The sequence below is a fragment of the Aythya ferina genome (assembly GCF_964211825.1).
Source record: "Aythya ferina genome assembly, chromosome: 3".
NCBI lineage: Eukaryota > Metazoa > Chordata > Aves > Anseriformes > Anatidae > Aythya > Aythya ferina.
Window position 1 is genome coordinate 55,987,131 of NC_140298.1, and position 23,554 is coordinate 56,010,684.

General features: G+C 45.3%; 1 protein-coding gene and 1 long non-coding RNA gene across 5 annotated transcripts; one reads left to right on the top strand and one right to left on the bottom strand.

The window, feature by feature from the left end:
• Positions 1-7,534: 7,534 nt before the first annotated feature.
• On the bottom strand, positions 7,535-14,882 carry LOC311434755. Of its 3 annotated transcripts, none has more exons than XR_014691711.1 (5): positions 13,621-13,879; positions 13,069-13,230; positions 10,876-10,946; positions 9,648-10,027; positions 7,535-8,769 (listed from the first exon to the last, which is right to left on the bottom strand). It is a non-coding gene; the product is annotated as an uncharacterized lncRNA (long non-coding RNA). The 3 variants fall into 3 exon arrangements; XR_014691712.1 differs by lacking the exon at positions 13,621-13,879 and adding an exon at positions 14,735-14,882 and having other exon boundaries at positions 7,544-8,769; positions 13,080-13,230; XR_014691713.1 differs by lacking the exons at positions 10,876-10,946; positions 13,621-13,879 and adding an exon at positions 14,735-14,833 and having other exon boundaries at positions 7,544-8,769.
• Positions 14,883-14,955: 73 nt separating this feature from the next.
• Positions 14,956-23,479, top strand: TAGAP (T cell activation RhoGTPase activating protein). 2 transcript variants are annotated; one of them, XM_084515131.1, is made up of 10 exons: positions 14,956-15,087; positions 15,571-15,655; positions 15,765-15,818; positions 16,352-16,418; positions 17,931-18,103; positions 18,909-19,070; positions 19,539-19,648; positions 20,275-20,470; positions 20,925-21,042; positions 21,247-23,479. In XM_084515131.1, the coding sequence occupies exons 2-10, from the start codon at positions 15,629-15,631 to the stop codon at positions 22,425-22,427; spliced, it is 2,088 nt and encodes a 695-aa protein (XP_084371257.1). In that variant the 5' UTR covers positions 14,956-15,087; positions 15,571-15,628; the 3' UTR covers positions 22,428-23,479. The 2 variants fall into 2 exon arrangements, with proteins under 2 accessions (XP_084371257.1, XP_084371258.1); XM_084515132.1 differs by having other exon boundaries at positions 17,934-18,103.
• Positions 23,480-23,554: the final 75 nt, after the last annotated feature.

Below are 23,554 nucleotides of genomic sequence, written 5' to 3' on the forward strand. Positions count from 1 at the left end.
CATACAAATGAGTTGCAACAGGCACTGATGCTAGGCAACTATGGTTGAGCACTGGAGAAAATAAGGAGTCCACAGAGCTACAGAGACCGTCTTAGGAGAGCTGAGTGTTGGATGTTACACCCACCTGCTGAGAGGCATGTCCATGCCTCCTGCCAGGCCTTTCAACCTGCAAGCCCAACACAGTGGCTTACCTATGGATGTGGCCTTTGTAAGGTACCAGCACAGTCTCACAGAATCACAGAATTTTCTAGGTTGGAAGAGACCTCAAGGTCATCGAGTCCAACCTCTGACCTAACGCTAACAGTCCCCACTAAACCATTTCCCTAAGCTCTACATCTAAATGTCTTTTAAAGACCTCCAGGGATGGTGACTCCACCACTTCCCTGGGCAGCCTGTTCCAGTGCCTCACAACCCTTTCAGTGAAGTTCTTCCTAACATCTAACCTAAAACTCCCCTGGCTCAACTTAAGCCCATTCCCCCTCATCCTGTCACCAGGCACGTGGGAGAACAGGCCAACCCCCACCTTGCTACAGCCTCCCTTGAGGTACCTATAAAGAGCGATAAGGTCGCCCCTGAGCCTCCTCTTCTCCAGGCTGAACAAGCCCAGCTCCCTCAGCCGCTCCTCGTCTCAAGACCAGATGAAGTGGTATGAACAGGCTTTTCCAAAGAAGGGGAAGTTCACACTATTGCACTCATCATTCTCCCTTGGCCCACCCCAACAGTTCCCAGGAGTAAAAGGTAGGCAGACAGCAGCAGCAGATTTGCCATTATTTTATTCCCAAGCAGCTATTATAAACCTGTCAGGAAAAAAACAAACAAAGAAACAAAAAAACACCCACCATCACCAAACCAAAAATTCAACCTAAACAAGACATGGGAATCCAAACCTTCCTTTGTCATAAGGGAGGCATGAGAGCAGTACAGACAAATTCCACTGAAGGGAACCTTGGTAAGTAAATGAAATGGATCTCGGTGCATAAAAGAAGAGTGAGAACTACTGCTGAAGAGAGCAGTTTAAGAAGCTAAAGTTAAGGTGGAAGGAAAACGGTTGTGTTATTTCACTAGAGCTGCACAACGAGAATGTCCTTTATCAGGAACTGACAGAAGCTCTTTTCTATAGAGAAAAGCAAGATGAAGACTTCATTCACTTCCACTTTATTTCTTCATCTGAAAGATGGGCTTACTCCAGTTTTCCTCTTAGACTGAAGAAAGCATGCTGTGCTGTGTATGCTACTCTGAGTATACTACATGTGTACCACCCATGTATGGTGCTGTGGGAAATACTCAGTATCTGAGCCAATGGTGCAAGCCCCTTTGTAGTAAATGGGAAGAAAAAGTCATCTCCAGCTGCAGAAACCCTCTGATCTGACATAGGTTCCTACCTTAGGAGGCATGGGTTGCTTTTTTTCTGGACTGTGGAGGAAGTCTAGCTGATGAACTTGGATATAGATGTATCAGCTTAGACAGAGGAAATACCTGATATGTATTATGCCCATTACCTTTTGCACTGGCACATCAGGTCTCTTTGGATCCTCATAACACCCCATTTTGTCAAAGGCTGAGATTGGGTGTGTCCACAAGCAATCTCAGACTTTGCATCCTCTTTGAGTGAAAGCTGTTATTTTGTGCTCGTGTTTGAACAGCACCTTGAGCAAGTAGAAGTTTGGTCTTCTTTCCTTCATCAGTTACTTTTGCCACACACAAAATTGATTATAATCATCATGTCCCAAAATGGAAGTATATGTCTCATGCTTCTGTGATTTCACTGTTGGGATACCAGCAAATGGCAGGCTGGAGAAAAAAGACAGAGATGTGTCATAGGTCAAAAACCATGGCAGAGCCAGCCAGCCTGTCTTCATAGCACCAACTGTTGTTGATTTCCACCACCTAAGACTCTGTGCATCCATTCCCAAGGCTCTGCCTCAATAAAATCACCCTCTAATAGAAGGCTGCCCTAAGAAAGTGACCTAGAAGTAAGTCCCTGCTGCTCCTCTCTGCAGATGTGACATGACTTTCTGCCTGAAGCACATGCTGGGTCCTGCTGAGGTACGGGTTTTGTGCAGTGAGATGGCAGTGCACAGATGTGAAGAGCACAGGGTATTCAACTTCAAATGTTGCAGTTCTCTTATCCTTGCCTGGCTCATCATCTTCTTTACTGTTATTTTCTTGTGAATTATGGAGTTATTTTGCACCATTGTACTGGATTGTATAGCATGACGTTTATCTACCATCCTATCTGGGCTATCTCAGGCTGGTGTCAGAATATGGGAAGTGAAAGTAGAGGCAAAATTTTTTTTTTAATGTGATCACATTATTCTGAATTGATCTTCCCCCCCTTGTAAACAGCTCATGCAGCAAGTGTGAAGCATCACAACAACAAGCCAAGTTTGCAGGTGGGATAGGCAAAGAGATGTGCATGTGTAGGCAACTGGAACAAGAAAGGCAGATGTGCAAGGGTGCATCATCTGTTTACTCCACACCAGATGGAAAGTGGTCAGTCTTGGTCACAGAAAACCACCTATTTGCTTTCTCTTAGGAGTTTTCTAAAACCAGTTAAGTACCAGTCAACATCATTCCTCTTAGCAATCCAGTCTTCTTCAATTTCAGGCTGTGACAGCTCTGGAAGAACTGTACTCCCTGCATAAAATCTAGAGAACACGACAGAGCTCACCAATAAATGGGATCTATACAAGTTGTAGAGATACGGGACTGAAAGAGACTGGAAGGACTTCTTGCTTTACGCGCCTTTGCACCAGACAAGTCTTTAGTCATTTTGTGATTTGCTGCTCTTAATGTGCTAAAGAAGGACAAGCAAGTCTGCCTTTTACCCCACCTCCTTTGTCCAGTGCCACGTGCAATGGAGAACACCTCTGTGGGCACGACATTTTGGTACCACTGAGATGTGACCATGGTCCTGGTCTCCAGCCTCCCTTTCTGTATGATCAGGGAGATGACCCCCTGTCTCTGTTCCCCATTTGCATGTGGGGATACATGCAGGAACCGAGGTTTTTCCCTCCTCCAAAGTGCTGTGAGTTGAGAGGTAGGAGTATGCTCTCGGAGCACATCGCACCACAGGCCTTCCCCTACCCTTTAGCCAGCAGCAAGGTGAGGAGACTTTCTCTACGTAAGTATCTATGGCAGTCAGAGCAGAGCCCAGATGATGGGCTGTTGCTCACTCAGACATTGCTGTGACTGATCTAAGGTACTATCCTTACACTGCAGGCCTGGCAAGAATTATATGGATACAGAGAGGCTCAAGGTAAGCAGCAGCCTTAAGTTCAGCAGAAGTAGGAATGGGGAAATGGAAGGGAAAAGACTGTGTGTATTTCCTGCCTAAAAGCAGTGCTCCTTCATCCTGGAATGGGACTTGGCTGGTGGAGGCACATCCAGCACCAGCATTGCTCCAGGAGAAACTTACAGCAGGTGCTCGGAGCTGAAGGGATTTAGATTCACTAGCCCTTGGTGACTGGCATCCAAACCCAATTCTCCATGGCTTTTTTGGCCCCTATTCAGTGAGGAATTCCTGATCCTGTCAGATATGGGAGGAAGAATTGGCTGAGGAACACTTTATCTACCCCATGAAAAGTTTCTGAGTTGTAACATTTTTCAGAAGAAAATTGTATTTGGATCGGACAAAACTCCAGTCTTGCAAGGTATTTCCCAAGAAACAGGAAGCGCATATTTAAGAGCTGCACTCAACTAAACAACAGTGGGAAAACTAGGCTGGAGAGAAACTTAATGCCAGTCCCAGAACAACCACTATTGGGCCACTTCCCCATCTTTTGCTTCAAACTAGTAAAATGAAAGTTAAATTCACTGGGTGGGTTTTTAATTGCAACATCGTTTTCTGTGATGTCGGTTAATGGATGTTTGTTACATTGGGCTGTTGAGATAAATATCTCCACAAACTGAGGAAGTAACTGCCTTACTGCCCTCTTGTGAAACATGTTCCAGGAAATCATGAGGGAAACAGTAAGTCTAGTGGGGAATCCATTTCCAGGAAAAAAATCAGTTTGGATGGGCCACAGACAAGAGAAGTTGAACAGTGTGGAAAGGAAACCTAATCACAGCAAACTGTGTGATATCTCAAAGCAGGAATAAAGATGGGTTAGAAAGCATCACATGGGTTGCAATGAGAGGTATTCAAAAGTTCTGAGCTAAGAAAGGTACAAATATTATTTGTGTTTATCTTAGGCCAACTCATACATTCATTTCAAACACAGAATGTGACAGGGATCTTATGAAAAAAAGAGATATCCAGTCATATAACTGGAGGCATTATCAGAACTCATGGACACAGGACAGCTAACATAGTTTTGCCCAGGCAACCATAAAGTGGACGCTTCCCAGTTTGGCTCAACAGCCAGAATCACTTTCTGTTTTCAGTGCAATTTCCCAGGTCTTTACTAGTAAGAAACCAAAAGTGTCTTTATTACTTTGTTTTGCAGGTACATGCATCCTTTTACTTCAGCTTTCAATGTCTGGGAGCCTGAGTTTGAAAGCTGCATATCATTATATCTAACTTTCACTAGCATCTAATTTTCTTACTCCACTTACCCTCAGACCATGGTCTGAAAAGAGATGAGAGAAAAAGAGAAGAATATCACATTTTCATAGGTATTAAAGAATTACTTTTCTTTTCTAACAATTATTTGTCATCTCCCTGAAGATGTCATCCAAATGCCCTTGTCACAAGCCCCCCCACTATGCACCATCTGAGACACTTGAACCTTTCATCATCGTAAGGGTTGTGTCAAAAACAAACAAACAAGTCATGGTAGCTCACACCAACCTGCTGTCTCAAAAATCAGAATGTGTATTTGCATCTGAGAAGTTAGCCCGCTCCTCACCCAGCATCTCTGTCAGTTGCTGCCTCCCCACCTCATGGCATTATGTATGTGCCTGAGTACAGGTGGAAGCTGTTCAGCTAACCAAGCCATCTCCCTCCTCCCTGATCTGTAGTGGCTGTTTTGACATCTCTCAGATATTCTCAGATCTCAGATGTCTTAGATCTGAGACATCTCTCAGATATGTGCTCAGATATTCTCAGCACAGCAGCTGCTGCTGTTGCTGGATTGGTACTGACATGAGCTTGGCCTTAAAAGTTCCTGCATTTAGTTGTTATTTGGACAGGCTGGTGAATAGTAATCGTGTTAGCCAGTAACAGTGAGGTGAGGCCCTGCAATGACTGGGGAGTCTACAGCACAAATTAACTATGACACGTACAAGTGCTGTTAGGCATCATCAGATAATATTGGTTCATGTTTTTCTCTACATTTCTGTTATTGTTGTATATTTTAGGGGCACATCAAAACACCTCCTGAACTCCTGTGAATCTTTAGCAGGATTCATATTTTGCTCTTTGTATTTCAACGCTACTTATTAAAGTAAATGGTACGTTGCTCAATTTCCTTTTAGCACGCATATCACTTTACTACATCAGGTTTGTGTAAAAGGAAGGACTTCTTCTGCTTGTGCACAAGATAATTAACATGGTAAAAGTCAATACAGCATGGCACCATGATAGAGACATGACTAAGATCTCAGAGATCCAGTCTCCACTTATGCTAAAGGAAGCTACACTAGGGGAAACATCTCACTGTGCCCCCATATGTTATTCTAAGGCAGGGTTTCGAAAGTAAGAAATATGTCAAGACAATTAAGTTCCCAACTCCTATTTAAAATTGAGGTGCTTAAGTGATTAAAAAGAAGATATGTCCTCAGATATTTTGAGGATCTGGTCCTTGGCTCCACTTCCTCAACAGAGCCCTCAGGGGTAACTCCCCAGCACGATGTGGCCCGTGGCTGCCAAAGCCAGCTCCAGCCTCCTCCTGCTGAAATGGTGCGGAGGGCATGGCAAGGGAGATAAGATCCCACAAGTGGGTAAATACTGTTTCCATCCCCTCTTCTCTTCTAAGGAACAGATATTTGGCTATATAGGGTAGAACCCTCATGTGTATCATTGTGAAAGAGTCAGTAGTTTCTAATGGAAATCCCCCATTCTGAGGACAGAAAAAAAAACAGTCAAAATACTAGAATATTTCAAGACAGAAGGTTTTTATGGGTGTCCTTTCATAAGAGCACAACCTGACAACAAATTTTGGGATTTTTCCCCATTTTTGCTGTCACTTTTCCCTGTTTAAAATTAATTTTGAACACTACCTACATCAGAATGGTGGCACTTCTTTATCTGGGTTGCATGGGGACCAAGGCTGCAGGAGTCAGGACTTTTTCAGTTATACCTGCACCAATACAGACACAGCAGCACAAACCACTGTGAGGGAAGGTATTTTTGGCGGGAGAATTAATTCTGCAAAATTTCCAAATGTAGACAACTTGTGGTACCTTTCATTTTGAGAAAAAGAGAACCAAGCAAATTGCCTTTTGGGGAACTAGAGCTAGGATCTGCTAAGCAAAAATAAAGAAGAAAGAAAAAGAGAAGGAAGAGGAAAAAAACATAGTGTCTGACTGTAATTTCCTTTTTAGAGGATTACCACTGTGTAAGAACTTAAGCAATTATTTCCAAGTTGAAGATTTTTTTTTTTTTTCAATCAATATAACATAATTCAGCATCTAGAAACCAAACCAGAAACTACAGACATCTTTTTTTCTTAGTTTCTTTAAAATCACTTTATCTACACAGAATACTGGCCAAATCCTAGCCAAAATTCTCTCAGTCTTTTTTTCTACACACCAGGCACTAACTTCCAAAGTGTTTGTAGGAAATTCATTGCTTTGGAGAAGAGTAGATCACTTGCCTGTTGTGACTGAAATTAACCTGGACACTAAAACTTACTGGGGGTGGTAGAGGGTAAAAGAACAGCTGGAAAAGAAGTGGAGTCACATAACTGTTGCCTGTGAAACTGGGAGCCTGAGATTAAAAACATAAAAAGGACAAAATCCAGCTAACTCTGGTAAAAGTTTTGTTTGTCTGAAGATAAAGATTTTGACATAGCCTCTGCTGTGACTGTGCAGGTATCCCTGTGCCAGGTCCCAAACCAAAGGGCAGGCAAAGGGAGGGGAGTTACCTGCAGAATTTATATAAAATGGTTAGGTCTGTTACCGTATTGAATGGTCATTTATTTGTGACATTGGTGTATTTCTTCATGACAATAAGCTGCATGCTTAAAATAAGTGACCATTTGATCTGGCTAGAAGGTTTCACATCACATTTCCATGTGGTAAGTAGAACTGCAAAGACCCTGAGGGACACAGGTAATGCCTAGAAAGTAACATATTGTCCTCACGGATGATGCATTTAAAATGCTTCCATTTGTCAAAGATTTCTCAATAAGGTTAAAATTAAGCTCTTCTCTTTGCTATGTGGCACATAGGAAGCAGAAGAGGCAACAGCTTCCAAACTCTTTACCGGGTTCTCCTGTATGTACCACTTTTCACTGGTAGATATCAAAGCATCCTACACTGTGCAGTGACCTTTTATTTTCTGCATGTTATTTAGGAGAAATTGAGACAGAAAGAAGGCAAGCTCTGTTGTGCAAAAAATCAAGGGCAAAACAAAGCATCTCCTAGAGTTAAACTACAGAACCCCAATCCACTGATGTAATTACAGTTTTTAGCTGGACTAAAAAATCTGTAATTGGGGTATTACTGAACTATTTGTTTCACGGGTAAGCCTGTTTAAGTATCATAGTAACTACTTGTTTTCTTGCCTGTGTCATTCTTTAGGATCTTTCTTTAAGGTCAATCCAGAAATATTATCTGCATTGCTTATTCATGTCAGTCTCACAGTTATGACAGGTTTACATTGCAGCACACTCTCATCCAAAGAAAACTCTGGGAATGTGCAGTTCTGGAAGTAAACAGAAATGTTGCAGGGAGGAGGGACCACTGCTGGGACATAACGCAGGCCTCTGAAACTCCTCTTCTAGCACATCTGGCTCTCTTTAAATAGCACGGACAGGAGTCAATTACAGTGATATGTTGCATTTCAGTGCCTGAGTTTAGCAAATGTTTTAGCTGAGTGTAGCATTGGAGATGACTAACTCAGAGCTATCATAATTTCAGGGTGTTATGTTTGAAAGATACACTCTGGGCATCTGTGTGTACTGCAATAGCACTTGTTACCTACCGAGTGGAAGTAAGACCACCTTTCAAATGTAACAGCATCTTAGGTTTGGCATGACTTATCGAATAGTGGGTGTTCATTTTTACTTTCTGAATATTATTCTATTAACCTACACAAGGACAGGGAATACTAACACTGAAATGATATGGTATTTGGCCTACAGAAATATTACAGTCGTTGCTGGACTCCACATCTTTTGGTTTAGTATCTTGATATCTGATGGTGTGTAGAGGTAAGGGGGTTCAGTCTCCCTTTGGAAAAGGAGTAACTATCTTGTTTCTAGTAAATTTCAGAGCATTTACTCTCAACTTGTCTTTAGATTGAAGACAAGTAGGTGCTTCTTTTCAGACCTGGGAAAGGGCCTTGTACCTATATGAGTTGCTCTGATAAAAGATATATCCTCCCCATTGCAAACTTTCTTGCTAATACTAAATAAGGCAGTTCATGACTGTAAGACCACACGCAGTGATTGTTTTCAGAGTAAAAAAATCCCAAAGAAACATGTTAATCTGATAAATTGGTGAAAAGGTAAAGGTCAAACAAGCCTTTAAAAGGAAGTGGAAAGGGAGAAAAAAAAATCTTCCATTCAAATCTCAGCCACCACTGAGCTGGCAAATGGACAAGGTGGCAAGTAGTTGCCTTCTCTTCATACTCCTTACTGTCATCTCTGCAGGACTGCAGATCTGAAAGCAAAGGCAGGGTTCAGAGCAGGAACACAGAGTGGAATAAGCAAATACAGACATAACAGCACCTGGTCTGAGTGGCAGCAGCAGTAATTAAAAGCCAATTTTAAGGGATGCAGGCCTGAACAGAACAGCTGTCGGGCTGAACCCTCTCGAGCAATGAGTCAATACAGCTGAACTCATCACAGAAGACCTTCCGACAGCCCCTGCTTTGCTCTCACTAGAAGGCAATCCCAGATCCTGCTCGGAAAGACCCTCTCTTTCCAAGAGAGGAAATCCTCTCTTGTTCCCAGCCTGAAAGAGCCACTGTGCTTTTGCAGATGCAGAGGCTGAGATCTGGCTGCCCTGGCTCCGCATGGTTCCAGTCAGTGCTGGTGCCTGAGGATGGTCTGCTGTGGTGTGGGGCACCTCCATCCTCCCCATGTCCCCTCTGCAGAGCAACAGGTCCCCTTTGCCCAGAGACCTCCCAGTACCCTGTGGTAGGAGCCAGAGCCCATGCCAGGCGAGGCACTCGCTTCATGAGATCCTCATAAGGTAGTCCCGCTTCAAAGTGGGACAGCAATACAAAAACGGAGTGTTTATAAAAAGCAGCAACACAGCAGCTGTTGCTAGTAGCAACAAAATGGCAGTCACCAGCTAATATGGAGATGTTTGCCTTGAATTTATCACCAGCTAATATGGAGATGTTTGCTTCGAATTTATCATCTTGATTTTGATGGGCGGCCAAAAATTCATGAAGAACATTTTATTTTGCTGTGTGTGGATGTGCATACACAAGGACAGAGGGCACGACAGCAAATAAGGCTCCCAAGTACAGGACCAAATGTACTTGGGGGAGCTTGATTCCAGCCAGCAGAGATACGCTTGGAAAGATTTACCTTGCTGATGCTGCATTTGCCTGGAGGATTGAGTCAGGTCTGTGGTCGTAAACGTTTCCATTCATGGTTCATTTAGTGCTGATGAGGATCTGGCATTTCTGCCCATTACCTAGGAAGCAGGTACAACACAGGAACAATGCACTCACAAGGGCATCGTTACAATGAAGAGTTTGGGGATATTCTGTCATAACGCCAGGGCTCAGGGAAACCCAACTGGAGATGAAACTCCAGCTACTTCTGGTTATTCCTCCTGGGTGCATCCAGTGAGAGCTGTGTTCAAGGAAATGGGCAGTTTCTGTGTCTGGAACAGCTCCCGTGCTAGCACTGGGTCTGGGAGGTCTTGCCGCTCCTGAGCCTGGTTTTCTTCTCTAGCTTTGTATCTGCGTGATACATATACAAAGAATCCCAAAATTACACTCAGAACAAGTTTTTTTGGTTTTATTCTGGACTGGTTCCTAGGGCATTGGCAGCCTGCAGAATTTTTTTATATGTGTGTGTGAAAGTAGGATGACTTACACCTGAAAATCATGTGCAAGTCAGAAATCAATGTGAAATCCAGGTTCTCTCATTTCCACTGATTGCCATTTTGAGGTTTGAGATTGTTTTGATGCTGAAATTCAAAGCAAAACACAAAGTGCAGAGGCAGGAGAGATACAAGCCTATGTCAACCAAAATCTAAAAGGAAACACTTGCATTAATCCTGAAATGCAAAATCAAGATTCACACCTCTCTGGTTTCGGTAAGAAGTAAGATCTATACCTGAGAGCAAATGAACCTAGCAGAATAGCACCATAACAGTTTCTGATTCATGAATGGACAACAGAAAGAAGCAAAATAAGTGAGAAACCTACTGGAATAGCATTATCACCAACAAAATGAGTAGCATCCCACTTTTGATCCTTTTTGAGTACCTTCAACCAGAAACCTCAAAGAGAATTGAATTGAAACCTAATTACATGTATTCTCTACGGTTTACTTTTGTTGTTTATTGTAAGTGAGCAAGGGCTGAGATCTGCATCTTCTCAGTCAGAAATAATGGGCAACCTAAATTCATGGAGGCCTTTGTGCTGGCCACCTCAGGCAGCCCAAGGAATGAGTGGCTCTCAAGTGCCTCTTTAGATATACCAGCAAGCTGAACACCAGCACAAATCCTTTGAAAAATGATATAAATACACTAGTTCTCCACATCTAAAAAACACCCAGTGGAAATAGTCAGCTGATAACTTACAAAAATCTTTACAGCTGCCAAAATATTCTTGGGGGAGGAGGGAGTACCCATGAAAGATCAAACAAACCATCCTGCAAAACAAGAGCAAACAAAAAATGGGTGTCATGGGAAGGGCACAGAATACTCCCCAGACTGTATCTACAGTATTATTTTTGTTCTGTAACTTCTTCCTGTGCAGTAGTAAGCCAGCATACAGAAGGGTGGTGCACCCACATTGCAGTCTAACCCTGATATCTGATTAAGGATAAAAATAACAGAGCAGATCTGGGAAAAAATGACAGCGGGTTTCACTTTCCAAAAGCAAGGGTATCATGAACCCAGGTCCCACATGACTAAAACTGTAAGAATTCAGCATCATTCGGCTTCATGGATCTGGCTTTGAACTATTACTGGTAGAGGGTAGGGACTGGTCTGATTAGAGCTCAGACCATGCTCTTTTCAGTGATCAAACCTTGGACTGTGCCTGTGGGATGTAGGCAACACACTCTGGAGAGTGGTAAGAAATGGCAGCTGCATTCAGAAGATGTGTAGAAATGTGCCCCATTCCCTGCAATCCTCACACTTTGTTCTTTGACTCAGTGCACAGATCATGCAGAGCTTTCATCCCCCTCTCTCCCCTCCCCAGAAGAAAAGAGAAAAAAAAAAAAAAAAGGAGAAGAAGAAAAAAAAAAACAACTCTGACTTCGGCATAATTGCTTTCCTTATTTTGGTAAATGTTCCTACTGTTCCCTTGGGAGACTGCAATTGTGCCAGTGAAGCTGAAGCTGGAATACAATTGGTTTTCTGTATTGAGAGGCACTGGTGCTGAACTTGGCTCTTTCTGTGGGATTATATACAGGCTTGAAAGAGGCAGTGCTCCAGGCGCATCTTGTTGTGAGCTTCTCACAGCTATACTTCTGCTGTTTTCTTGCTGGAGAGACGACAAGACAATGGCAGGTTTCAGGATTTGTTCACACACTCCCCCTTTTCTAAGAGCCGTCATGTCAAACATGCAGTACTGTGGTGCTGAAACAAACAAAAGTGAGCTATGGCTGGGATTTTCCCATTTGTGGTTTGATAAGAAGAGAAGAAAAACAGACATTTCCCAGCCGCAGCAGATTAGTTGTGTCTTTGTTCTTTTGTTTACCACCAGCTCTTGATTCTTTCCTTCTCCCAGCTGATGCTGCCTCTTCATTGCTACAGCGCTGGGTTCTTTCACGAAGCCACTGCATGGGGTTGTTGCAGAGAGAGAAGACGTTTCGTTTGATTGCAGTTAGAAAGATTTAGTCACCATTTGGTCTGTGTTGGCACCGAGTAATGTATAAACCCTCTCTCCAAAAGCTGGCTGGACAAAGTGCTTGGGAGTGGGCCACAACAGCAGCCATGCCCTGGGAGGGAAAATGGGCTGCCTGAGCATGGTGGGAAGCAGAAGCATCAGTCTGATGTCCTGGCTCATACACAGACAGTACCTCAAACCCCTGTAAATCCCCCTGCCCCACGTCCTGACACTTATGTCAATGTGCCCGTGTCTTTGAAGGGGAGTGCATTCACTTAGGGATTGCTTGGGAGAAAAACATCACCCGCAGACAGCTCCAGCTCCGTAGCGTTACTCCATGGCTTTTCAGGATGCCTGCGGTTCGGATGGGCCGTGCTTGTTTGCAATGAAATAATCTGCTTTAAAATCCTTCTGGCACAAGTTGTATGTTTGTGAAACATGGCATACAAGAGTTATAAAAAACAAATGAATTCATGAGGGTGAAAAAACAAACAATTTCCATATGTACAGGCAGGCCTATACACATGCCTTCCATGTACAATGGCCATTATATCCCCCAAATTGTTAATAAATGGGAACTAATTAGACAGAGATACAGCAGAGCGTGCTAACTGGCAGTCTAGGACGTGCTATCAATACACCCCTCATTACCGTAGCTCTCCTCCTGGGAAATTCAGAGCATTATGCCCTGTGTACAGCTGTGTCCTATTTGTAAGCTGAGCTTCTGGCCCAGCTAATCACCCCCCATTAAACTCTCATTTTCTTCACCAGTCACACATTTTCCAGATCAAACCCTGTGTCTTAACCGTGGAACAGGCTGAGCTCAGAAATAGGTCTGTATGTGCTGCTGGAAGTGAGGGCAAAGCAGAACTGAATGACAGAGGTCCCCTATTCCTCCTAGATGCTTAACAGACAGAAATATTCAGACACACACTTACCAGACACGTACTGAAAAATAGATGCTCCTTGTCGCAGAAGTCCTGCCGGGACTGTCAGCAGGGGTGCTGCAGCTGCCACCAAGCCTCAGAAAAAATCTATGAAACCTTTCTATGCCTCTTTGAAATGCTCAAGAGGACCCTGTGCAGGATGGCAATATTTTCCTAAGGATGTAAATCAGCCCATGGAATTTAGTAGGAAAATGACATATGTGCTTTAACATCTAATGGGGCTCTTAATTAACAAAAAATCAGTTACAGCAGTAACTAAACAATCACTATTAAATACGCAGTTCTGTAGAGTAATTGGTTTTGACTCATCTAACTCAGTTTTATCCCTAAACAAGACTACAGAATTGTGTACCTACAGAAGCACAGAAATTATGACTCTCCAGAGGACTTGAAAGGTCAGCCCCACCACCTCCACAAAACCAGAGTAGCTTTCCTTTTCCCCTTCTGGATGCACCTCTGTCTAACCAAAAGTGAATTTTGTACTCTGGATTTCTGCCAAGCAGAACCGAGCTGAGACCAGCTGTCTGCTTCACAGAGACGTACCTGGGCCAATAGTCCACGGGACAGATCTGATGTGGTTATGCAAAGAGTGGCTCGCAGGGTGAATTCAGCAGCGGATGTAGCCATAACGGGCTACGACACAGCCTCAGCCCCGGCAGATATGAAGCAGAGCATCCTCCGGAGGAAGCAGCAGAGAGACCACAGTTCCACACGCCTCCTTCCCTGCTAAATCCACTGCTGAAACATTCCCAGCCCTTTGGTGCCCAGCTCTAGCCCTTCTGCTTCATTAGAGGAAAAGACTGGTACCCAGAACACTGTATCACAATTTGCCTGTGTCAGGGAATCATCAGAGCTCACTCCTGCATTTTACAAATCATGAGTTTTCATGATAACCCTGTAAAGTAAGTCCTGCTGTCATTATGTCCCTGTCCCTGATGGCTAAACTGCAGTAGGGAAGTGAAGTGCCCATGCTGGAGGGAGTCAGTAACAGACCCTGAAAGGTCACGTTTTGGGCAGTGAGGCAGTGGCACAGGTGGATTTCTCCTGGATTTTTTTGAACTCTTCATCTGAATTAATCTCTTTTTTATTTGGATATATACACACAGTTCTAACTAAGAAATATTTTATTTGAGATTTTTTATTACATAGTGTTATCCATTACTGTATTATTACATAACATCACTTCTATAAAAATAGAGTAGCATTTTAAAATTGGAGTGTTCTCCTTTTCATGCAGTTTATTTTTTAAACTTCACTCATCTTCAGCAATGAAAACCTCACCACCCAATGTAACTTTATCAGATAATCCATTTCCAGCCTGTCCAGTCCTTGGATACTCAAGAACTAGCTGGCACTTGCAAAGTGTGTGCCTACATTTGCTTTCAGACATTAAGCCGTTGCCATTAGTTTTGCAAAAAAAAAAAATATATATATACAAAAACATTTCTCCGAATCTTGGCTATTCCACCCCCCTTCTTTTTAAATATTCTAAGCATAAGTTGATTTGTCGGCGTGCCTTTATGCTACCAAATCTCAGGTCTCCGGGCACTCAAAGAGCAGACGGCACCCGCTGCCCTTTAGCAGTGAGCAGCTGCCCACACTGCAGCCCCCTCTGCACATCCCACCTCACCGTCGTGATGCAAGATGGAACTTTTACCTGGCAAGTGTCTCATCTTTTCCATGCATAACAGCTACAAGCTTGTCTTTTTTTTTTTTTTTTTTTTTCTCTTCGTCTTCTTTAAGGAAAAAAAAAAAAAAAAGAGTAGCTCCTCTAAAAGGAAAGAGGAAGGCAGAAATTTCACAGAATCTCAGTCCTGCCCCATGATGCTGCTTCCTGCCTGTGAATTTCCACCTGCTGTCATGTGCTATATAAGGCAGCACACGTGGGGTAGAACTGTTTAGTCGCCTCCGTCTGTCCAAGGGATTAGTAGCAGTGGGGAGTGATGCTGCCTCTCCTTTCCTCAGCAGTTTGCGGGAGGTGAAGGAGCTCTGGCAGGACTCGCTCCTTGGGTAAGTAAAGCCTGGGGATAAACGCGTGGTGTCAGGGTGTAGCCAGTGGGGTGCTCCAGAAGCAGCTGTACAGAGACACACACACAAATAGGGGTCAGGCAGAGGCACCCACCACAAAGTGCAGCTCGTAGGCAGAGCTGCCTGGCTTGCTCAGCCTTGTGCTGGCACGTTAGCAACAACCTCAGGCAGCTGTCACTGCCTGATCGTTTTTTTTTGCATGGATTAAAAATGGAAAGTCACTTTTTTTTTTTTTTTTTTTTTTTTTTGATTTTATCAAGAGGCGCACAGAGCACAGGACTGGCTGCCTTACAAAGACAGGCTTCCAGCGAGCGCTGGTTTATGACTGACTTGGGTGGGATATCTTGCTAGTTTGGGATCATACTGAATTGCCAGCCTGGATTGCAGGGAAAAAAAAAAAAAAAAAAAAAAAAAGAAGGGTGCAGTTTTACAAAGCTCTGTGTCCACTTCTTTTTCAATAAACAGGCAAACAAAAGGACCTAAGGAAACCAGAGCATCCAGAGATCCCCCGATTAAACTCCTAATGAAAGTGTTAAGCAGCTGTAATACAGTGAGTGTCTTTATTTTTTTCGGCTCTGTCAACAGAGTGACTTTGAAAAGCCCTGATTCTAAACTGTAGCATTAAATTACTCACGCACGGTCTTTGTTTTCTTGCCTAGTCAAAGACACTAAATGCTGGCAACATGGAGAGTTTGATCGAGTGCCCGTCAGAGGTAAGCAGCCTCTCCAGACCCCAGGTCTCCTCCAAAGGGGTGGCCCCTGGGGGAGCGCAGTGGGTACAGGGCAGGGAGGAGAGCAGGCAGAGCCCTTCGAAGGTGGATGTGTGCAGAAGAGCCCCAGGCTCCCGGGCAGTTTTGGGCAGGATCCTAGCAGGCTCTGAAGCCAGTGAGGCAGCAGCCCCCTCCTCACTGGAGAAGTTGGGGAGGAAATGTCCAGCAGCAGGAGGAGGATGGAGAAGGGTGGGCTGTCCAGCTTGTTTCCAGCTTTTGTGGGTCAAACAGCAGCCTAAAGGAGCGCTGGGGTTGTGAGTGGCTGGGCAGGTCGGGGGGGGGGGGGGCTGGCTGCAGCATAAGCCCTTGCCACCACCACCACGGTTGGGCAGTGAGGCAGTGGCACAGCTGGGCGCAGGGGTCGTTCAGCAGGTGTCTGGCTTGCTCTGGTCGCTCCCTGGAGCCTCTCATGTTTTTCTGTGTGGCTGTAGCAGCTCATTCACGACCCTCGTGTAACCCCGGTGCGCTTCTTGCAGGCTGATGCCAAGAAATGCCCCCTGTTGGGACCAGCAGACCCCGAGGATGGACTTTGCCACCTGGCTGGTGAGTTTTAAAAACAGAGGAACTGCTTTCTTGTACAAAACGCTTGCAAGCTGGTGCTCCTGCAGAACTGCCCGCTCCACCTCCCCCGGCACAGCTCAAGCTCAGCACCGTACAGGGGGTGGCTCAGCCCCCGCGTGCCGCCGCGTGCGGGCGACCTCTCTCCCTTATGTACCGTGGCAGATGGCAGTGCTGGGTGCCAGCCTGTTCCTATTCCGTGCTCCTCAGAGCAAAGCCTGATTGTGTTGGGCAGCAACAGAAAGGAAACGTGCTGCTTTCTGCCACGAGCATCGCCGCTGGGGCGTGGGCCTGCCAGTGAGGGCCGCTACCAGCGGTTACGCTCCAGAGCAAATAAACCCCGCCGGCAGCAGCAACAGACTGCCTGCGCTTGTTTTCTCTCACCCTGCAAAACCTCAGCACCTGCAAAACAATCTGGAGGAGACCATTAGCAGGGCGGGTCTGGAACAGGCTTGCATGCCACACCATTTCTCAGGAGAGTCAGAAGCAAGGGTTTTACATGACCCTAACATTGGGTTACTTTCTCACAGCCTTTAACCCTCGACTATCAAGGACTCGTGCTAAGCCACAAATACAAGTCCTGAGAATTTGTATAATTTCATTTTGGAGTAGAAGAGAAGTCCTTTAGAGTAAATTTGCAGAGGGCAATGCTTTTAGAAAACTTTCTAGCAAAAGGATTCTACTGATAGGGAAAAAGCACAGCTCTTACCAATACAACCATCATCTCCAAAGTCCTAGCATGCCCTCCTCTTTAAGGTGCAGATGCAAAACCCATGCTATGAGATTTGTGACCCTGAAGCCAATGAGGCCCAACAGTGATGATCTGGAGCAAGTATCACTATCCAGTGGCAGACTGGTAGGGGGCAAGCTCTGTCAGGACAACTCTCATCGCAGCACTGCGACTCTGGAGCTGGCAGAGCAGGAGCCACGTGTTGCCATTGCAGCCTGTGGAAAAGGCTGAAAAGCACGAGTCCCGAGTTCCAGCCATGCCCTTAGACTGAGCATGGTCATGTCTGCATAGTGAGAATTGTTGCCATTGCAAGCTGCCCAAGTGACATATCTGCCTTAGATAGTTATCACAGAAACCTCTGCACTATCAAAAATCTCTATAAACATCAAATATTTGCTGTTATTGCTGTGCCTTTTGTGTCCCTGTTCTCTAAGAGGAAATAGTGACTAGAGAACAAGAAAGAAAAAAAAATCAGCAAAAAACCAACAGGAAAGGTGGTGTCCTTGGAGGGACGGTCACAGCCCCACAGTTTCAGCAGTGGTTTCCTTAGCAACAACTTGGTTTTCTTTTGGTTTAATTTGAGTTGCTGTTTCGACATACATCTCTGCTTTTCATTCTGCACCACACAGCGCTGCACACAGATGAAAGGCAGCACAATTGCATAGTTCCGTGTTGTTGTTTTTTTGTTTTGTTTTGTGTGTGTTTTTTTTTTTTTTTTTTTTTTTTTCTCAGAAAAACATGGGTTTTTTTGTTTGTTTTGCTTGCAGCAGATGGAATGAAGAAAAGAAAGAAGGTGATATCGTGGCCGTTTGCTCTGAGACGAACTTCTGCCAGTGGGGATTCCCCAGGGCAGCTGGACTCTGGCCTCAAGATTGCTCTGTTTGGCCAGCCTCTGGCAATTATTTGTGGGGAAGATGACACGCTGCCCCAGCCAGTCCAGGTAGGCAATCCTGGCGGTACATTTATCATACTTCTGGCTTTCAGTGGGATGAGGGATCCCCAGCACTTGTGCTGCAGTGCTCAGGAGATGAGTGATTTTGGTGTTTCCCCTCCATACACACTTCTGGGAAGCTCATGGCCCATCCCAGATGTAGAAAGAGTTAGGTCTGTGGGTTTTGTCCACCCCATGCAACTTTCACTGGAAGTAACTTTGAGTGGAGACAACCCAGGACCAGGAATTGGAAAAGCAGATATGCTGCTTGGTATAAACATCTGTGATTTTACAGAAGTCATGTAAATGAATCTCTCAGCACTATAAACATACAGAGATTTCTATATTTTCCCCAAAACTTGTTCAGCTATGGACTGCCACTGATAAATAACTACAAACTATCTTCTAGTTAAAAAATGATCTTGTAATAGTTCTCCCACTGAGATGGTTTTTCCAATTTTCCATGCTTTTTCCTCTTCTAAGCAATATTTGCTAGGCATTCAGCCTGGCTTGGGAGGGTTTGGATTTGAGCCCAGGTTTAAGTCACCTCTTGTTTCCTTCTGGAAGGAAACAGGGATGGCTCCACTGAGGTTAGTGGAGTTCACTGGTACAAAAGAAGTATGGATAAGGGGGAAAACAGTTTATTACCAGTATAATCTACTTGGAGATAGAACTAGATGTTGACCTGTGTAAAATGAGATGTACCTTCAATCAATTTTTTTCTTCTACTTCTAAAGGAGTGTTCACCTGCCAAAGGACCTTTCTTCATTCACAGTAACAGTTCTCCCATCCCTGCCTGTTTTTTTTCCTGCAGGATCTCCTCACTATTTTGTATATGAAAGGACCTTCCACTGAAGGGATATTCAGAAAAGCTGCCAATGAGAAAGCACGAAAGGAGTTGAAGGAGGACCTAAACAAAGGCGAGAATGTTGATTTGAAAAGCAAAACTGTGCATCTGCTGGCAGTGGTCTTGAAGGTGAGTTGCTCTGACTTTCTGCTGTGGGTAACATAGCTAATCTGCACAGGCACAGTTTAGTGTTGCAATTTGGCTTAGGTGGGGCTCCAGGGTAAAAAACAGAGTGAAATCAAATGAAAAGTTTCAGACATGGGAAAGTTCGGCATTTCCCTTTTCTACTGGCTTTTCAGCTCCACTTCTTCTGCCACTGATTTCCTGTACACCCACAGAAAACTTGTTTCATTCTTCTCCTCAGCAAGGAATAGTCAGATTTAGGGGTGAACAAAAAGCAGAAAAGAGCCAGGACCTCTTAGTGTACCGATGCAAGTGTACTCAGCATGTACTCATAAAGCCCGCTGCTCCCCAGTGCTGATGGTCACCTTAGGGAGCAGACAGCTCCTGCTCCTAGGGAGCCCAAGTTGTGGTGATGCTGTCTGTGTACACAGAGGAAGATGTCCAAAGCTTCATCTGTATCTCTTGGCCTTGCAGGACTTCCTCCGAAACATTCCCTCCAAGCTCCTGTCAGCCGACCTGTATGAGAAGTGGATGTTAGCACTGGAGAAGCCAAGCAAGGAGGAAAAAATTGAAGAATTGAGAGAGTAAGTGTTGTAACCAACATGTTTTGTGACCATCCTCCTCTGGGAATCAAGCCTCATTTAAAATCCTGTGGTGCTGCTCAGCTGCCCTGTGGGGCTGGCTCAGAGGCCAAGTGGCACAGGGAGGCGCTCCTCTCGCAGCAGCACCTCCTGAAGGCGTTAGGGCTCACCCTAGGGATCGAGAGGCCCAGCAGGAGGGACAGATGTGGCCACCATGAGGGCCACGAGGTCGGCACATGGGGCCACCTCCGTGTAGTGCTCCTCAGACAGAGCTGAGGTGGAGGCTGGCCAGAGGGCTGTGAGAGCCGTGGCATGACTGCAGGCCTTTCACGTGCTGTCAGGAAGCCTCTGGTGACACCTCCTGACGCCACCTCAGCTGCTCAGCAGCACGGACGCTGTGACGCTGCCCTTCGGTCGGGACCGTGCAGTGCGAGACCTTGTAATTAACCGCACGCAGCTGCCGCTGGGGATTTCTGAATGGTGCCTCTGCTCAGCAGTGGAAGAAGCGCACGCCTTCCTCTTTCTGGAGGAAGCGTCATCTGCCTGAGTTTAACTGAGACTTGCTCAAACCAAGAAGTAGCGGCCCCCGCACCACCGATTAACATCCCTTTGTGTTTGTGCTCACTTAGGGTGGCCGACAAACTGCCCAGACCAAACCTCGTCTTGCTCAAGCACTTGCTCTCCGTGCTGCACCGCATCAGCCAGAACGCCGCCAGCAGCAGGATGGACTCCAACAACCTCGCCATCTGCGTTGGCCCGAATATGCTGGGCCCGGGGACGGACAGCACGCTGCCGCTGGAGGTGCAGAAGGAGATGAACGACAAGGTACGCTGGGACAGACCCGAGCCCTGCACAGGGATCCCACTGCCAGTGCCAAAGCCACATAAACCAAAACCGCACCGCTGAGAGGTGGGGGTGCCCCAGGTGCCTGCGGCATGACAGGCCAGGCTTCCCCTCCTCTGAGCACAAGCAGAGGGTGCCCTGCAGCCCCCTGTGCTGCACCACAGCTCCTGGGCACCTCGCACCCAGAGAGCACAGGGCACCCTGCGGGCATCGCCACCCACATGCCCTGGCTGATGGCCTTCAGCTTGTATTGGAACGGGCCAGGCTGGGTGCAGTGTCAGGCCTCACACTGTAGTGTGGACTCGGTCTCTTACTAGGCAAGGATTTTTGACCATCCTTCTCTGTGCTGCCTTTCATCTTACATTAGGCAGGAACAGGAAAAACCGTGCAATATGTTTTCAGCACCTTTGACTGAATTATGATTTTCTGTGTGCAGGTGACGGTGTTGGTGGAGTTCCTCATAGACAACTGCTCAGAAATATTTGGGGAGGACATTGCCTGGCCTGCCAGTGCCTTGACTGAGGAGTCAGCGGAGCACACAGACAGCTCCACAGGTAAGAGAACGGACTGGGGATTATGACAGACTGGTGCTGCTGCTCCTAATTCTTTAATTTTATGTGGGAATACGTCTGTGGAAACACAGAGTGTTGCAGAGGCTTAAAGACACTTGTTCTGCACTTCCACATGAATATTTTACCAATAGTTCCCTTTTATTCTCCAATGGTCAGTAAAAACTAACAGCTGCTTTGTCCCCACAGAACACCTATGTGCTGCTCATCAGAATGATTCCGCCTATGACAGCCCAGATCCTGAAGCTGAATGCAGCTCCTGTACCTGTGAGGTGGGACATCCCAAAGGGAGAAGCACTGGTGTGAGCAGAAGATATCCAACATGCATGTCTGCCAGTTCACTGACTAGCTGTAAAAATGACATCAGCACGATGGACAGGAGGTACTCAGAGCCAGACCTGTCCTTTCAGAACCGCTTTGAAAGCAGGATAAGGAAACAGAAACTAAACAAAAGTGAGGACAATTTTCCAGTACAGCAGAAACAACAAGGATTGGAGAATGCGGCACTGGAAAAACAGCTTGCAATCTTACCTTCCCAATTATCAACAGACTCTCTACCCAAAACATCCTCCAGTTGCTCCCTGGAGAGCTCTGATGGCTCAGTCTTCACCAGTTCCCCAGTAGTTTCACCCTCTAGTCCCAAAAAAACTTTTTTAAATAGGCCTCAGTCCTTTTGCACCAAGCCCAATGAAGACTGCAGCACACCTCGGCGAGAGATCAAAAAGCACTCCATGTCATTCTCTTTTGCAAACCACAGGAAAACACTAACAAACCCCCTGAGCTGGGGACCTGGAAAAAACATAGGCTTCCAGAGAGACAGTTTCACAAAGAAAGATCAATTCTCTTGCAGAATTGTCCAGGAAAACAGCCCTGAGGATGACAAACCATTGCCTGTGCCATATCAGCAAAGGCCACGTTTCAGGTCAGCTGATGAGGTCTTCAGAGAGGTAGACCAGAGGAATCCTGGAAGACCACCGTCTTACGAAGAAGCTACTAGAAACTGCCTGGCCACTCATGTTCCCTCCTGCAATCTCACGGTTCAAACTATGAGGTTAAAGGTTTCAAACCAGGACGCTTTGCTGCCTGACCCGTGCAGCAGCTGTGCTCAGGGCACAGCCTGTGCAGATCCAGGGGATCCACCCAGTGAGAGAGTTCCTGCAGTGAAGGATTCTGATGGAGAAACCGAAACTCTCAGTGTTACTGTTGGAATAAACTCCCGCGTGAGTTTACCTGTGACCCCTGGAGTGTACCGACTGAGAGCTATGTCTGAATCCTGTCAAAAGAACAAACATGAGTACGTGGCTCGGAGGTGCAGCCAGCCAATTTTTGAGGTAGACCAGATCCAGTATGCTAAGGAATCCTATGTTTAAAGAGCCTATCCCCCCTCTTTGCACTGTGCAGAGTAAATATTGTAAAAACAGATATATTGCTCATCCTTTGTAAGATTTTACTTTCAAGGGACCAAGAATAAGCTAGCTCCATATGAACTTTTTTTTTTTCTTGGAGGCTCTTCTGAACTGTTTGTTGGTTTGACGTGTCACATTCATCCACCGTACAAGGTGGGGTGGGGGGAGACCTGTGTGTATTATTATGTAAAAATATGAGTAAATATGCTGTACATAACCTTTTGTGTTTGAAAACTAGTCCATAGTTGATAAACAGCATTGTATTTGTATCCATAAAAGGACAATTAAAAGGTAGGCAGGTCCAAAACCTGCCCCACCTTCCTTTTCTTCTCTGTATGGTCACAGGCTCTATGCCGTGTGTGTTTGTCAGGCTGATACAGTGCTTTGCTGATTTTCTGCATTAAGAAGTGGGTTGGCAGTTACCCCAGCAGGGGAAGAGCTCTTCTGTCATCAAGGCCATTTCTGCACTCTTCCCTAAAGCCCTTTGTACCTGCCACCATTCCTTCCTCCTGCTTGCTGGTCATGAGAACGATCTGACCACTAACCAGCATTAGTATTGTGTACTGAGCCTGGGTTTAGAGCCACCGAAGCCCTACAGGGTCGTTACGGGCATGTATCAAGTAAGCCTCATGTGGTCTGAGGTGCCTTTAGTTGAAGTGAACTCAACAGCTAATCAGACAGAGAGAACATCTTCGGTTTTGCTCTTACATGAAAAAAGAAGAAGAAAGAAATCTTGTAAGGAAACATTCTAGATTCCAGCTTTAACTAGTCAAAATTACACTTTATTTGTAAAATGAAAAAGAAAGAAAGAAAGAAAGAAAGAAAAACATTTCCAGGTATTGTCCTTTTAACCTTGTAAAATGACTAGAAGTGCAATGTGTTTTTACATGTAGGAACTTGTTTTGGTTAGCACTTACCTTTATGGCTCAGTAAAGCCTTGAACCAGGAGCAGGCAGACTTTTGTTTTTCTCCTGTGTAACTTCACTACAATAAAACACTTTTCTGCATGACCACCACACTGTCCATTGTCTCCCTTTAAAACACTCAGGCACTGCAGGTATTGTACCTACTTTTATACTGTTTCATGGCAC

Bases quoted from the DNA above. Each gene is read 5' to 3' on its own strand.
- TAGAP (XM_084515131.1), top strand. From the start codon at position 15,629: ATGAAAGTGTTAAGCAGCTGTAATACA. The intron at 15,656-15,764 runs GTGAGTGTCTTT...TTTCTTGCCTAG, and splicing joins TGTTAAGCAGCTGTAATACA to TCAAAGACACTAAATGCTGG. The intron at 18,104-18,908 runs GTAGGCAATCCT...TTTTTCCTGCAG, and splicing joins CGCTGCCCCAGCCAGTCCAG to GATCTCCTCACTATTTTGTA.